The 16,557-nt window shown below is 42.6% G+C and overlaps 1 protein-coding gene across 1 annotated transcript; it reads right to left on the minus strand.

Annotated features, from left to right (window-relative positions):
- Positions 1-1,614: 1,614 nt before the first annotated feature.
- Positions 1,615-6,282, minus strand: LOC106606647 (NADPH oxidase organizer 1). Its single transcript, XM_014202990.3, has 8 exons — positions 6,132-6,282; positions 5,812-5,892; positions 5,622-5,694; positions 5,331-5,514; positions 4,968-5,155; positions 4,665-4,775; positions 4,291-4,408; positions 1,615-3,080 (listed from the first exon to the last, which is right to left on the minus strand). Exons 1-8 carry the CDS (start codon positions 6,195-6,197, stop codon positions 2,297-2,299), a joined length of 1,605 nt encoding a protein of 534 aa, XP_014058465.2. The 5' UTR covers positions 6,198-6,282; the 3' UTR covers positions 1,615-2,296.
- Between the last annotated feature and the right edge of the window lie 10,275 nt (positions 6,283-16,557).

A 16,557-nucleotide genomic window follows, 5' to 3' on the forward strand; every position in this document is an offset into this window, starting at 1 on the left:
TCAGGGAGAGCTCTAACTGTATAACCCAGTGGATTCAGGGAGAGCTCTAACTGTATAACCCAGTGGACTCAGGGAGAGCTCTAACTGTATAACCCAGTGGATTCAGGGAGAGCTCTAACCGTATAACCCAGTGGACTCAGGGAGAGCTCTAACTGTATAACCCAGTGGATTCAGGGAGAGCTCTAACAGTATAACCCAGTGGACTCAGGGAGAGCTCTAACAGTATAAGCCAGTGGATCCAGGGAGAGCTCTAACAGTATAAGCCGGTGGATTCAGGGAGAGCTCTAACAGTATAAGCCGGTGGATTCAGGGAGAGCTCTAACAGTATAAGCCGGTGGATTCAGGGAGAGCTCTAACAGTATAACCCAGTGGACTCAGGGAGAGCTCTAACAGTATAACCCAGTGGACTCAGGGAGAGCTCTAACAGTATAAGCCAGTGGATTCAGGGAGAGCTCTAACAGTATAAGCCAGTCAGGGAGAGCTCTAACAGTATAAGCCGGTGGATTCAGGGAGAGCTCTAACAGTATAAGCCAGTGGACTCAGGGAGAGCTCTAACAGTATAAGCCGGTGGATTCGGGGAGAGCTCTAACAGTATAACCCAGTGGACTCAGGGAGAGCTCTAACAGTATAACCCAGTGGATTCGGGGAGAGCTCTAACAGTATAAGCCAGTGGATTCAGGGAGAGCTCTAACAGTATAACCCAGTGGACTCAGGGAGAGCTCTAACAGTATAAGCCAGTGGATTCAGGGAGAGCTCTAACAGTATAAGCCAGTCAGGGAGAGCTCTAACAGTATAAGCCGGTGGATTCAGGGAGAGCTCTAACAGTATAAGCCAGTGGACTCAGGGAGAGCTCTAACAGTATAAACCAGTGGACTCAGGGAGAGCTCTAACAGTATAACCCAGTGGACTCAGGGAGAGCTCTAACAGTATAACCCAGTGGATTCAGGGAGAGCTCTTAACAGTATAAGCCAGTGGATTCAGGGAGAGCTCTAACAGTATGAGTATGATTCATAGTAAGTTGGCGGTGGATAGAAATGGTGACTCCCAAGACAGAGAAATTGGGTGCTTTGCTATGGATGACGAGATGGAACCAGTGTCATCTGTAGGGCACTCGGCGTATGCAGTCCCACACGGTCCTGTGTGGCTCAGTTGGTAGATGGTCTTTGCAACACCAGGGTTGTGGGTTCGATTCCCATGGGGGACCAGTACGGGGAAAACATTTATGAAATGTATGCATTCACTACTGTAAGTTGCTCTGGATAAGAGCGTCTGCTAAATGACTAAAATGTAAAAATGTATGCCACACACACACAACATCCTGTTAAGTTTAAATCAGCATCTTTTCTCCATTCAAAGAGGCAGACAAGTTATTTTAGTATTAGAATTTATTGCTTTTTGCAGTACAATATGTTATCTATACTTGCTAGTTATTTTAGTATAATAATGTATTAGAATGTGTTGCAGTTTGCAGTACAATATGATATGGAATCAACCATAGTTGCTAATAACAGTTTTCCAGTATGGAAAAATAGAGATCTCTAGATTAAAAGGCCATACAGTAGAAACTATGAAAACACATTTTTGGATTTAAAAGAAGACACTAATTCATGACAATCACAAAATATGTTATTTTTACTATCAAGCCTATCTAAATTGCTACTGATTGTTTATTCACAAAAGTGTATATATTAATTACACCAGTATATGACCTGACTTTCACATTTTTCAGTAAAGAGAAATTATTAATTAAAACAGGAATGTAATCAAATGACAGTAAACCCCCAAACGTAATATTTGTTCATCCACAAAATAAATCCTGAATTAACAGACAGCATTAAAATAATGTCTACAATGCAGTTATCAGTATCCATCTGCAGGTGCATGGAAGTAGGCCTGACGAACAGAGCAAGAAGTAAACTTCCACATTAAAAAAATAAAGACTCAATATGTGACTCAGAGAATTACAGTAATGTATGATTCTTCCTCCCATATCACAACTCATGGTTACATGACCAGCCCCAAGGCAGTTAAACACTTTAAAACACAGTGTAATCATGTTCAGGTAACTTCATAACGGATGAGTCCCACAGTCCGTCTTCTGGGCTTCTAGTACAGTGACTTTCTACACTTTCTGTGCTAAAGCCTTTGGATTGGAACCCATCAAGACACCACACCACATGTCCTGGCCACAACCCAGTCTTCACCCTCGGTTTTAAAAGGCTAAGGAGGAACTGGCTACCCATGACTCACCAGTGGGTCTGGACCCACCACCATTTTGGGTCAACACTGCTCCAATTTAGCGGCTCAGTATCACAGCAGGCGCTGGCGACAGCTTGGCTTTGGAGGCGTTCTTGCGCGTGACGGTAGTGCAGCGTGTCAGGATCTCCTGCGCCCTGGGCCTGGGGGGCACCTTGGGGGTGGTGGGGGCCATCTTGAACAGGTTTGGGTCAGATCTTCCGTGGACCATCCTTCCCTCCGACACGCCGCTGTCGGGGTGGAGGCGGTCGGCCACCATGGGCGGCGGTGTGCGGGCGCGCCGGAGACGCTCGTCCATGTCGGCGCGGCTCAGGTTGAGTGACGAGCTGCAGGACGACGAACTGAGGTCGTCGCTGAAGCTGAAGTCGCTGCCCTCGCTTCCCATGCTGCCCTCGCTTCCCATGCTGCCCTCGCTTCCCATGCTGCCCTTGCTGCCGGCGAGGCTGCGCTTGCGTCTATCCACCTCCCCGTCCACCTCCACCATGACAGTAGGCGTTGGAGTGCCCTTGCTGGGGTATGCCAGGGCAGGGGTGGTGACCATCACAGGTGAAGGGCTAGGCCGAGGCACAGATAGAACATTAAAAGAATGAGACTTGAGCTTGTCGGTAGGCTTGAGCTGATTTGGTGTGGAAGGTCGGGAGCCGGGCAGCTGCAGGAGGTTGCCTTGGGAATGATTGCGCTCGTGGGAGTGTCCGGCCAGCGTGTGGTCAGAGCTGGAGCTGTGGACCTGTAGCTGGGCCAGGTTGAGAGCCGCCAGGCGGACACGAGGGTTGTTGTTGGGCTGCAGGTACATGGCAGGAACGTAGCCGGTCTTGCCGTTAGATCTGGCCAGAGAAGAAAGAAGGAATTGGAAACTGACATGAATTTGGATTTCATATCAGAAATCTCAATGTTGTCAAAGCCTTGGGACAATATGTTATCCTAGGTAATGATAGACGACAAGTCTGTGGCCTTTGTACACATTTGTCTGTCTAGCTTTCACTTAAATTGACAAGTCAATGTCCGTGTCCAAAATCTGGCTTGGCTACTACTTACTTAAACTGCATACTGTGTACAAATCTTATTACATACTATTTTTAACGTACTGTTTAGTAAAAAGGTATACAGTAAGAAACAAATGGAGAACTTGAGATTATAACCCACTGGGCAAAAACTGATTGAATCAGTGTTGTTTCCACGTAATTCCATGTGATGACGTTCAATCAACATGGAAAACTGATTGGATTTGAAAAAAGTCAACGTAAGGGAATTATTGGGTGAATTCACATTAGATGACAAATCAACCAAATGTTAATCAAAACTAAATGTTGAACTGACGTCTGGAAGGTTCTATCTGCATTTTTTGTCAAAATGTAGTTATTGACATATCCTTGTTCTGTTCAATGTTCTCTACCTATATAGTACTCTAAATACCCCAATTCATGTTGTGAAGTACAAAAGAATACAAGATAAAAATCGCTGTTACTATTCAAATCAATGAGGGCTCAGAACGTTAAAGCCAATTATCAAATGTTATTTTTGCAGATAGAACCTTATTGGGTATTTGGACACAGCCATTGTCAAGAGAATCTTTGGATTTGATTCAGTGAAAAGATAACAGCTAAGTAATTCAGTCATGTCAACTTCCAAGGGGAAGCTACCAACTGTTTTCTAATGATAGGGACAGAACACGCTGAGAGGTTGTCTCAAAAGAGCATTGAGCAGACAATGGCTCAGCTATCTCTGGTATTGGGTTCTTCAGAATCAACTAATGATAACTTGTGATGTAGTGAGATAATTACAGCGTTGTTGTTTCCGCATGATATCTGATGGACGGGCAATGATACTCTGCATGCCTGTCTGCACCATGGCTTTCAATTCCCTTTCACTTTCTATTCTCTCAATGCATCTGCTGTCATCTGACCATAGAATTAGTATGAGTTCTAATCATTTTGATTCCATGGTTCCGACAGTCTGGAAGTCATGCTTCTCTTTTACAGCTATAGCTACTGTATTCTTCCTGTTTAGTCAGACAGGTGTTGTTCAGTAACATACCTGATCAGCCACCAGCCATTGTCAGACTTCTGCAGGACTTCCACCACTGAGCCAATGTCCACAGACAGCTCGTCTCCATTTGTGGCTTTGTAGCTTCTGACAGCACTGTACAGCACACCTATTTGTGGGCGATTCAGAATGTTAGGATCGGTGCAACATCAATATATGGCAATATACTGTCAGCGGTGGTCCCCACCTTGCAGTACATGCACAGTACAGTATATGTCTTGACGCTGGTGCATCAGCTATATGTGAATGTTTTATATATTTGTTGATGTGAACATTTTTGCAGACAGTACCCCTGATGATCCCCTCCCAGGCTATAGAAAACATAAATACATATGTGTAAGGGATAAGAGATGATAGTCTCTTACTTTCTCCATAGGACCCGTCACTATCGTCCTCCTCATCCCCCTCTACCTTCTCCAGGTATGGAGCAGGGAACCAGGCCATACGCTTGTCCTCATTCTCCACCAGCCACCAGCCTGGGAGCAGAGGGAGAGGGGTTAGACTGGTGATGGACATTTATGATCAGCTCTCTCAAACCCATTACATGTCCCAGAATCAATACATTCGTGCAGAGATTAAAAGTGATGCGATTTTACATGTTCATTACAAAGGAAAATACGTGCGCATTATACTTTACGGAAGGCAAATCACAGCAGACGTTCTCTCACCTGCTTTGTCTTTGATGAGCACGTCCAAGTTTTCGTCCACGGCCACTTTGAACGGCCGGTTCTTGGTGTCTTTGGTCTCATAGGGTGCCATGCACCGGTATGCCTCTGTTACGAACGGCTGCGTAACATTGCCAATGTTGACACTCTTGTCATGTCCAGCGGAATCCTCTGAAGGCATGATCATGATACTGAGGAAGGAAGTCACATTATAAATGTATGACTATTTATTGTACTGAATTAAATCACCAAAACATAACGGGACACTGGATTTGAAGTCGATCCATATGTGCGTAATACTGTGCGTAATGCTCAGGACACAGTGGTATTCCCTAAGCAATGTGCGTAATTCTCACTATAATCTACCTATTCTTGGAAAACTCTGGCTGTAGATCTTGGTCCTTGGGGTGGAAGAACCGGATGAGTTCAGGACACTGTGAGACGCGCGGGTCACAGCTGAGGAGCTCGCTGCAGTATTTCTCCAAAAACTTGAGCTGGACCACCGACTTGTTTGGACCATTATTCTTTGTGTTTATCTTCATCCTCCAGTCTGATGAAGGAATATACGACGATTATTAATGACTTATTAGTTAATAAAGGATACACATGATAGACATCAACCGGAAATGTGATATTAAAAGTAAAACATAGGCCTACCTCGAAATCTAGGAATAATTCTGTCCGATTTTTTAAGTGGGTTCGCAGGTGGGAATTTCTTCTTCATTTGTTCCTGTTTTGGATAAATATTTTGGCATAAGTAAAAAAAGCATGGCACATATTATATTTTGCATTTATGTAGCCTACATTAGATCAGACAATTTGAATTGTAGTTGATGATGTAACTTACATTAAGTGTCTTGAAGTCCTTGAAGGTTCTGTAAACAATGATGTCATTCTGATCTGACCAAAGCACCGATGTCATGTACATCTGGACATTTGAAAGAAGTTATAAATATCAATTAAATCTTTGGTATAAATCATTTCTGCCAAATTCAAAAAGAAAATGTTTTAGTAAATTGGACTCACAAAATACACCAAACAAGAATCAACAATTTTCTGGAAATTATTAATTAACAGGCATAAAAAATAGTTGTACATCTCATGCAGAAATCTGGAGAAATATCCCATAACCACAGCAGTATTATTACATGCATCAAGTATCCATACTTTGCTTTTCTCCTTGTGCATTACTCCAATCAGTCGGACATTAACCGGATACCGTTGCTCCTCCATGTTAGTCAGTATAAAGCCTAGATGCGTAAAGTCCTATGGAGATGTAACTAACTGACTGGATCTCAAATGGTCAACAGGTAAATATCTCTCTCCGAGTAAGAAGGCGTGGCGGTAGAGGCACGTAAGCAAACAAATAGGAGGACAATATTTGCGTCACGTAAGCAGCTCCGGCCGTAGTGGCGCAAGTGGGGGAAGTACACTGTTGCAACCGATGTATCATCATTTCATTTTTTTATTTTTTTTTACATTTTTGTCATTTAGCAGACGCTCTTATCCAGAGCGACTTACAGTAGTGAATGCATACATTTCATACATTTTTCTCCGTACTGGTATTTCAGTGGCGACCCATCATTCAGGGCAGGTAGGGGCAGACCCTGTGTCGAGCCCCATCTGTTAAGCTATAAAAATAACATGTTGTTGCCTGTGTTACATATTAATACCAAAATAACATGCACCAGTTTGCAAACAAATAAAATAATAATTGAGTTAATAAAGCCACATAATAAAACCACATGGGGCGTCTTCCCTGTGGCTCAGTTAGTAGAGCATGGTGTGTGCAATGCCAGGGTTGTGGGTTCGATTCCCACGGGGGGCCAGTACAAAAAAAAAATGCATGAAATGGAATGTATGAAATGTATGCATTCACTAGTGTAAGTCACTCTGGATAAGAGCGTCTGCTAAATGTAAGATGTTAGAGTGTTGGACTAGTAACCGAAAGGTTGCAAGTTCAAATCCCTGAGCTGACAAGGTACAAAATCTGTTGTTCTGCCCCTGAACAAGGCAGTTAACCCACTGTTTCTAGGCTGTCATTGAAAATAAGAATTTGTTCTTAACTGACTTGCCTAGTTAAATAAATACAAACATGGTCTCTTTCTTGAGTAAGGCAGCTCCAAAATGCAGGTGTTTCATCCTAGCTCAGTGCTTTGTGGTGGGGCAGCCAACAGAAAATACGGAGCGTAGGGATTGGTAATGTTCTCTAGATGCACCGTGATTGGCTCAGTGTTCTGTCACTCATGGGGACACTACGTCACTGCAAATTCTAAGGGGAGAGCTTGAAAATTCAATCACCTTGGGTGCTGCCATAGAGTTACATTAGAAGTGCCCATTCAAGAAGGTTCAAGGTCATTGGCCACAGATAAAATTACATTAAATCACATTATATCTACTGTACTTTGATTGGACTGATCATGTCAACATCATACCTTCAAAATCTTAGCTAGCAAGCTAGAAGTCATCATGAATAAACTTGACAATCTACTGGCAAATCCTTTTCAATCCTTGTCATATGAAGAGAAATTATAGATCAAACGTATCATGCTCATAAACATTACACAACAAGTTGGAAATAGCAAATTCAGCAATGAGTGGTAGGAATCAGTGGCAGCTAACTGCAAGCGTTGCAAAGCAATTGCTAGCCTGCTATTCAGTAGAGTGGGTGTGTGGTCTAAGTCTTGGTTTAAGGGTCCCTTTTCCAAGCTTAAAAGGATAAACATTCATGCTGTCATTCAAAACACCTGGAAACTCGGAACTGGGAAATCTCAGACTTCAGTGAGTTCAAGACAACTAGGAACTAAAACAAAAAGAGCTCTTATTGGGAAAATACGTTTTGAACGGTCATTCCAAGTCGGGAACTCGGGTCTCTTTCTAGACCTGAAGATCACTGACGTCATGATTCGGCTTTGTTTTTTTCCGAGTTCCCAGCTGTCTTGAAAGCCCCATAAATCCAGAGAATGCCAGACTTTGATGACAACATTTTCCCACAAGGACCGCCATGCCACCTTCCTGTTACAGGCACGCTCAGCATCTCTCTGGAGATATTGCATTTATTGCTTTTACTGAGCTTTGATGACATGTCATTTTATTACTTGTGATAAAGTAGTAGTCGTTTTATTACAGTAGACAGGCCCACCTCTTCTCTATTCAGTGAAACACAACAGCTACAACAGCCATATAAAATAAGCACAGAAGAAAAACAGTTCTGCCTTTAACTGCCTGTTTTTGGAACCTCATTTCTTCCCTGCCTATACTTGTTTAACCTTTGGACTCATATCCCAGGGATTACACTGATTCATGTTGTGCCCATTCCTTATTAACCTGGTGTGAAATGGAAATGTTTTTTTGCATATCCTACAGAGAATGGGGTCACAGCCAGGGATCAGCTATTATTGATGGCAACACTGGAGCAATTAGGGTTACGTGCTTTGCTCAAGGACAAATTGATTGATTTTTCACCTATTTGGCTCAGCAACTCAAACTAGCAATCTTTCGGTTACTGGCCCAATGCTCTAATGCCTCGATCACACCGACAGCATCTTTGCAATTTGGTACACCAGAAGTACATTCATTTCCCCTGGAACGCTGCAGTGCGTTCAGTGTGGTGGATACGTTGGATTTATCGAACGTATGCATCAAACTATGCGAAGACGGCCTGACAGAAATGGTAGCAGAAGGTGAATGTTGAACTTTTGTTGCACACATATCCAGATGATGCTATGTCAGTGGAGGCTGCTGGGGGGAGGACGGATCATAACATTCCATTCCAGCCGTTATTATAAGCCGTCCTCCACTCAGCAGCCTCCACTGTGCTGGGTACCGTTTAGTGCAATAACACTGTAGGTGGGTTCAAGGCGTAACCACTAGGCTACCTGCCACCAGTAGGGGAGGGGAGCCAGGAATGGCCCGTATTCATAAAGCAGAGGCCATATAAAGAGAATTAATAAAATGGCATAATTGCGAATGTACCTATAGGACAGGTTTCTCAAACTCGGTCCTCGGTACTACAAGAGGTGCACATTTTGGTTTTTGCCCTAGCACTACACAGCTGATTCAAATAATCAACTAATCATCAAGCTCTGGTCATTTGAATCAGCTGTGTGATGTTAGGGCAAAAACCAACATTTCCACCGCTTGGGTTCCTGAGGACGGAGTTTGGGAAACGCTGCCATTGGAGCAAAGCAGGAAGTAAAAACAGAAAGTGTACCCATCAATATGTACTGTGATTTGTTGATTAAACTCAACTGACATTAGAAAAAATACATTATATTCCACGAGACACATCAGTTAACATAATTTGAATGAACATTCTACATTACCATGGAAATTATTGCATCACAGTACCAGGCACTGGCACCATTGCGTGTGCACCCATGACTTTACCAGTCAAAGTGCCAGGGTTAGAGGTTGCAAGCCCGCTATATTCATTATATTTCTATGGCAGAGGTGACTGAACTTAGTTGTAGCTGGGACTAAAGGTTGCCCTATTGCCTGGGGAACGTGACCTGAGCAGTTAGGCAAGTTGAGCCTGCTCTAAAGGTTTTTTACTGAAAACAACAAGACTGTAAGGAGTTCCAGTAGGTGTAGCCTAAAACGGATCATTCTGGTTCATTCCCATTGTTTAAGTGAAAGATGGACAATTTATGGCATTTATGGCAGCCGGGCAGGTTGAGACTGCCCTCTGGGCAACAACTGGTTGAACATTGTTTCCACATTTCAACAACAAAAATGAAATGTGATAATGTTAACTCAGCATGTAAAACTGATTGGATTTGCAGTCAACTTTTAACCTGAATCCAATGACATGGTGAAATGTTGTTGATTTCACGTTATTGGTCTCCTAGCTAAAGCCTACAGAGCCTAATCAACCACGTCTCTCAACAACCAGCACCCCATTGTTTAACGTCCATTAAGGTAACCCCCTGTACCTCTCTGATTCAGAGCGGTTGGGTTAATCAGAGCGGTTGGGTTAATCAGAGCGGTTGGGTTAATCAGAGCGGTTGGGTTAATCAGAGCGGTTGGGTTAATCAGAGCTGTTGGGTTAATCAGAGCGGTTGGGTTAATCAGAGCGGTTGGGTTAATCAGAGCGGTTGGGTTAATCAGAGCGGTTGGGTTAATCAGTATGCAATTAACACCTTCCATTACAGAGTCTGTGAACATTTTCATGTCATTAAATCATCAGTGGGCCAACAATGCAAATGTAAACGATGGAGCAAATGCATCACATCCAAATATTATCTGTAGTGCTGGAGGAATGACACATGCAGATAAACACACACATAGAGTTTAAAAAATGACAATTTAAACACATGGAATCTGATCTACTCTATATTCAAACTGACATACTCCATATTCAGTTCATGTTTTCTAATAAAAATATACAAATATATGTCTGAGTATAGTTTGTACAATGGTATAAACAAGTAAGTGAAAAGTTGTCTACTAGTGACAACCCTCTCCTGATTGCTTGCCTCGTGAGAGAGAACACACATTTTCATGGAAAACAAGGTATGTGTTAATAAAAGCAGTTTAGTTGTCCTCTAAATCTAGCTAGAATGATCCATTCTATAGCTAGCTAACAAAACTACTAACGTTAGCTGTAGTAGCCTAGCTAGCTAACGTTAATAATTTAGACTCACTGAGTAAATATACTTGGCACAGGATAAAGATTAAACGATATGCTGTAATGTTGGCATATTATTTTATTTTCACTGCTGGTGATTGTTCACAAATGTTTGTGGTGCAAATGTCAGTCTCAATGTCCCAGTTGAGTCAAACTTTATTTTTATGTGTAATATATATATATGTATTTCCACACTATGAGTTAGGAATAATACTGTGAAAATTATGATAATTCCTTTTTAATGTAAGAGATGTTTGAAAGGCCTGAAATTTCAGCCTTTTCTTCTTGATCTGGTTGGCGGATCGCATCCAACTTTTAGGTGCATACACTGCCACCTACTGTACTGGTATGTGAGGCCTATCTATATTACATTATTTGATATGATACCAATATAAAATATAACGTAACTTCTTCCCACATCTCAACAGTCTAAACTGTAACATAATCTCTACCCACATCAGTTACCTGCTTCTTGTTTATCTAATTGATTAGCTCAAATTGCGCACTTAGCAATGTGCTCACCTTCCTTTCACCAATCGTGTGAGGCCATTCACGGCATACCTACAATACATACTTTGATACAATACTAGTCTAAATTCCAACATAACCTCTACCCACATCTCAACATTCTAAACTCTAATGTAACCTCGACCCACATCTCAATGTACTTAAACCAACCTCAGCCTCCCAGTGACTTGAATTACAGGCACCCGCCAACGCAACCATCTATTTCAGCCTTTTTTGGTGGGATGGAGTTTTGGCCTGCCAGGTGGTAAATTAATTAATAGACCAATAAGAAAGAATTCCAGAACTATCTGCCAGTAACAGCTACACTGAACAAAACTATAAACTCAGCACGTAAAGGGTTGGTCCCATGTTTCATGAGCTGAAATAAAAGATCCCAGAAATGTTCCATAGGCTTATTTCTCTCCAATTGTGCACAAATTAGTTTATATCCCTGTTAGTGAACATTTATCCTTTGCAAAGATAATCCATCCACCTGACAGGTGCAGCATATCAAGAAGCTGATTAAACAGCATGATCATTAGACAGGTGCACCTTGTGCTGGGGACAATAAAAAGCCACTCTAAAATGTGTGGTTTTGTCAGACAACACAACGTCACAGATGTCTCAAGTTGAGGGAGTGTGAAATTGGCACAAGAGCTATTGCCAAATTGAATATTCTGAAACAAAGCTGAAAATTCCCAAGTTCTTTCATGGCCTGCATACTCAGCAGGCATGTCACCACCCATTGAGCCGTTTGAGATGCTCTGGATTGATGTGTCAGTAAGTTCCAGTTCCCGCCAATATCCAGGAACTTCGCACAGCCATTGAAATGGAGTGGGACAACATTCCACAAGCCACATTCAACATTCTGATCAACTCTATGCGAAGGAGATGTGTCACGCTGCATGAGGCAAATGGTGGTCACACCAGATACTGACTAGTTTTCTGATTTATGACCAACAGATGCATATCTGTATTCCCAGTCATGTGAAATCCATACATTAGGGCCTAACAAATGTATTTCAATTTACTGATTTCCTTCTATGAACTGTAACTCAGTAAAATCATTGAAATTGTTGCATGTTGCATTAATATATTTTTGTTCAGTTTACATTGAAACCTGTCTGTATTTTTTATTGTTCTCAGTCCACTGCTTAACATTGTGTGTGTATAGAGTGAAATTCATATTTAAAGACATTGTAACCATTCTTTGCACAACGCTCAGCCCTGCTATAGTAGTTCACAAAACTACAGAGTATGTTGTCCATTGAAGTTGTCTCGCTTTAAAAATATATATTTTCAGAATGAATAATAACAAAGTTTGTGGTCATTTGAAATGGTCTGATCCACCTTAGGCCAGGAGTGTTTCCAATTCACATGACCCGACAAGAAAACCCCCAGCCCTATAATATCACAGGTAATAATATTTTGTCATAGCCTACGAATAGGACACAGAGTTTTACCTGAGCAGGTCATGAGGCCATGGTCCTTATAGGACACATCCCTGCACTCTTTACTCCTCTGAGCGCAGAGCGGTTGGCTAGGTTCCCGGAGCCGTGCGAGGGTCCTGGGCGAGACCCAAGCAGCTTAATGTTGGAGACATTAATGTTGGCGGGAAGACCCGATTCACCGGCAACCCCCACGCAGCCGTGCCTAATGGGGAAAGGGGGGGTGGGCCTTTCCTCTTTTGTTCTCTATTGTGCCTCTATTGTTTCTCAGTTAGGGGGGAAGCCGATGACATCCGAATTCCCATCAGACCAACCCCTTGAATGCATCTTACTTGAAGTTTCATACTTTGGATATCGCTTTTCAACAGGAAAAGTTAAACAGTTTCTTGAGGACGGTAGGCGTTCAAGGAAGTAGCTTCACACTGGAAACTTATTTTCAGACCATTAAATTCGAGGTAACGAGAATGATTCATCCTCTTCCACCATGCCTTCTTCCCCATAAAGAACTGTCAGGCATTCAAGGAAGTATCATCAAACTGGTAATTCCTTATTTTCAGACCATAACATTCAAGTTAACGAGGCTGATTCATCCTCTCCCTCCACAGCCCACGCCCCACCCCTCCTTCCCCCAAGCCATCCCTTCCTTTCTTCTTTGTGATAGTCTTTTTATCATTCTGACCAACGAGGAAGATCTCTTTTGTTTTGACTCTGGCTCTAAGGATTACAACAACCTCACTTCCACAATGTGTTACTAAGGTGGGGGGTGGGCCTTTCCTCTTTTGTTCTCTATTGTTCCTCAAGCAAGGGAGGAGGCCGATGACATCCGGATTCCCATCAGACCAACTCCTTGAATGCGTCTTACTTGAAGTTTCCAGTTGTCTAAAAAACACTGTTTTGTTCAACCATACTTTACTGTTGTAACGGGCATCGTAAGGATTGGACCAAGGTGCAGCGGGAACGTGTATACTCATCTTCTTTATTAAATTTAAAAGGTAAAACAAACCACGTAAACAAAAAAAATCAACAACCGCCATAAACCAGTGCTGTCGTGTGCACAGACACAAAACAGGAGACAACTACCCACAAATCCCATTACAAAAACACCCCTATACATAGGACCTTCAATCAGAAGCAACGAGGAGCAGCTGCTTTCAATTGAAGGTCAACCCCATTAACTAAACATAGAAATAGAAAGACTAGAACTAACATAGAAATACACTTACATAGAACATAGACCAAAAAACCCCGGAACACATAAAACAAACACCCCTCTTACATAAGCACATAGCCCAACAAACCCCGAACCACATAAAACAAACACCCCCTGCCACGTCCTGACCAAACTACAATAACAAATAACCCCTTTACTGGTCAGGACGTGACAACTGTATTTATACTTGGGATATCGCTTTTCAACAGGAAAAGTGAAACAGTTTCTTGAGGACGGTAGGCGTTCAAGGAAGTAGCTTCACACTGGAAAGCTATTTTCAGACCATTCAATTCGAGGTAACGAGAATGATTCATCATCTTCCCCCATGCCTTCTTCCCCATAGTGAACTGGCAGGCATTCAAGGAAGCAGGAAATTCCTTATTTTCAGACCGTATAATTTGAGTCAACGAGTGTGATTCATCCTCTCACTCCACACCCCACGCCCCACCCCTCCTTCCCCCATGCCATCAAATCAAATGTTATTAGTCACATGCACCGAATACAACAGGTGTAGACCTTACAGTGAAATGCTTACTTACTCTTCGTATAAGAGTAAGAGATGAAAGTAACAAGTAATAAAAGAGGAGCAGTAAAAAATACCAATATATACAGGGGGTTGCCGGTACAGAGTCAATGTGCGGGGGCACCGGTTAGTTGAGGTAGTATGTACATGTAGGTAGAGTTAATTAAAGTGACTATGCATAGATGACAACAGAGAGTGGCAGTGCTATGGAGAGTGGAGGGGGAGGGGGGGGGGGGGGTGTGTGAATAGTGGGTAGCCATTTGACTATATGGGTAGCCATTTGACTAGATGTTCAGGAGTCTTATGGCTTGGGGTTAGAAGCTGTTTAGAAGCCTCTTGGACCTAGACTGGCGCTCCAGTACCACTTGCCGTGTTGTAGCAGAGAGAACAGTCTATGACTAGGGTGGCTGGAGTCTTTGACAATTTTCATGGCCTTCCTCAGACACTGCCTGGTATAGAGGTCCTGGATGCCAGGAAGCGTGGCCCCAGTGATGTACTGGGCCGTTCGCACTACCATCTGTAGCGCATTACGGTCGGAGGCCGAGCAGCTGCCATACCAGGCAGTGATGCAAGCAGTCAGGATGCTCTCGGTGGTGCAGCTGTAGAACCTTTTGAGGATCTGAGGACCAATGCCAAATCTTTTCAGTCTCCTGAGGGGGAATGGGTTTTGTCGTGCCCTCTTCACGACTGTTTTGGTGTGTTTGGACCATGTTAGTTTGTTGGTGATGTGGACACCAAGGAACTTGAAGCTCTCAACCTGCTCCACTGCAGCCCCCTCGATGAGAATGGGGGCGTGCTCGGTCCTCTTTTTCCAGTAGTCCACAATAATCTCCTTTGTCTTGATCACGTTGAGGGAGAGGTTGTTGTCCTGGAACCACACGGCCAGGTCTCTCACCTCCTCCCTATAGGCTGTCTCGTTGTTGTTGGTGATCAGGCCTACCAGTGTTGTGTCATCTGCAAATTTAATGATGGTATTGGAGTCGTGCCTGGCCGTGCAGTCATCCCACCCTTCCTTCTTTGTGATAGTCTTTTCATCATCCTGACCAACGAGGAAGACATCTCTTCTTTTGACTCTGGCTCTAAGGATCACAACAACCTCACTTCCACAATGTGTGACTAAGGTTTCTGGCAGAGCAGTCAGAGATATTGTATTTTTTGTTTTTATGATGACAACATGGAATTCCATGATGACCAGAGAGGAAAGGTGTGTATTTCTTGTATAATGCAGTGTGTCAAGTACAATAGGGATATTCTGAGGTGAGATCAGGCTGTTAGGACAGCTCTATCTTTTTTCAAAACATTAATGTAGAATATGTTTGATGTCATGGAATTACAAGTGCCTCAGTCAGTCACATTGTATGGCCTCAAGTAAACATAATTCTGTCAGTAATAAAGTTGCTTTTTTGGCTTGATTTTTCCTCCAGTTTGTCCTCCAGTGATTTTGGAACTTTTCCTGTTGAAAAGCCATATCCTAAGTATAAATACAGTAATGTACACACTCTAAAGGTAAAAAATATATGTTTTGAGCAAAATAGTGTTTTATAGACACATCTGCAAACTTCAAGTAGGACAGCATTCAAGCAGTTGGTTTGTTGGGAAGTCGTGATGTCATCGGCCTCCCCCCTTGCTTGAGGAACAATAGAGAACAAAAGAGGAAAGCCCTCCCCCCTCCCCCACTTGTGCTATGTCATGACTTACTGTACCTGAACCACCTGTTGAGATGTGCCCTTTGTTGAGTTAAACTGGTCGTTAAATGAGGTGAAAAGGAGACTGGAGTGCCACTTTAATTGCACCTTTTTCTAGCAGACACATCAAATCAAATTTTATTGGTCACATACACATGGTTAGCAGATGTTATTGTGAGTGTAGTGAAATGCTTATGCTTCTAGAGCTGACAGTACAGCAGTATCTAACAGGTAATATCTAACAATTCCACAACAAAACCTAAATACACACAATCTAGTAAAGGAATGGGATGAGAATATATAAGTATAAAATAATTGGATGAGCAGTGACAGAGCGACTAAGATGCAATAGATAGTAAAGAATAGATAGTGAAGGATACAGGATACATTATATACATATGAGATGAGTAATGCGAGATATGTAAACATTCTTAAAGTGACTAGTGTTCCATTTATTAAAGTGGCCAATGATATCAAGTCTGTAGGTAGGCAGCCGTCTCTCTGTGCTAGTGGTGGCTGTTTAACAATCTGATGCCCTGTCACATTGACAGGTGACAGCAGAGTTAAGTGGGATTGATGCACATGCTAATT

This window comes from Salmo salar, chromosome 06 (genome assembly GCF_965601325.2).
Source record: "Salmo salar chromosome 06, fSalSal1, whole genome shotgun sequence".
In the NCBI taxonomy this organism is placed as follows: domain Eukaryota; kingdom Metazoa; phylum Chordata; class Actinopteri; order Salmoniformes; family Salmonidae; genus Salmo; species Salmo salar.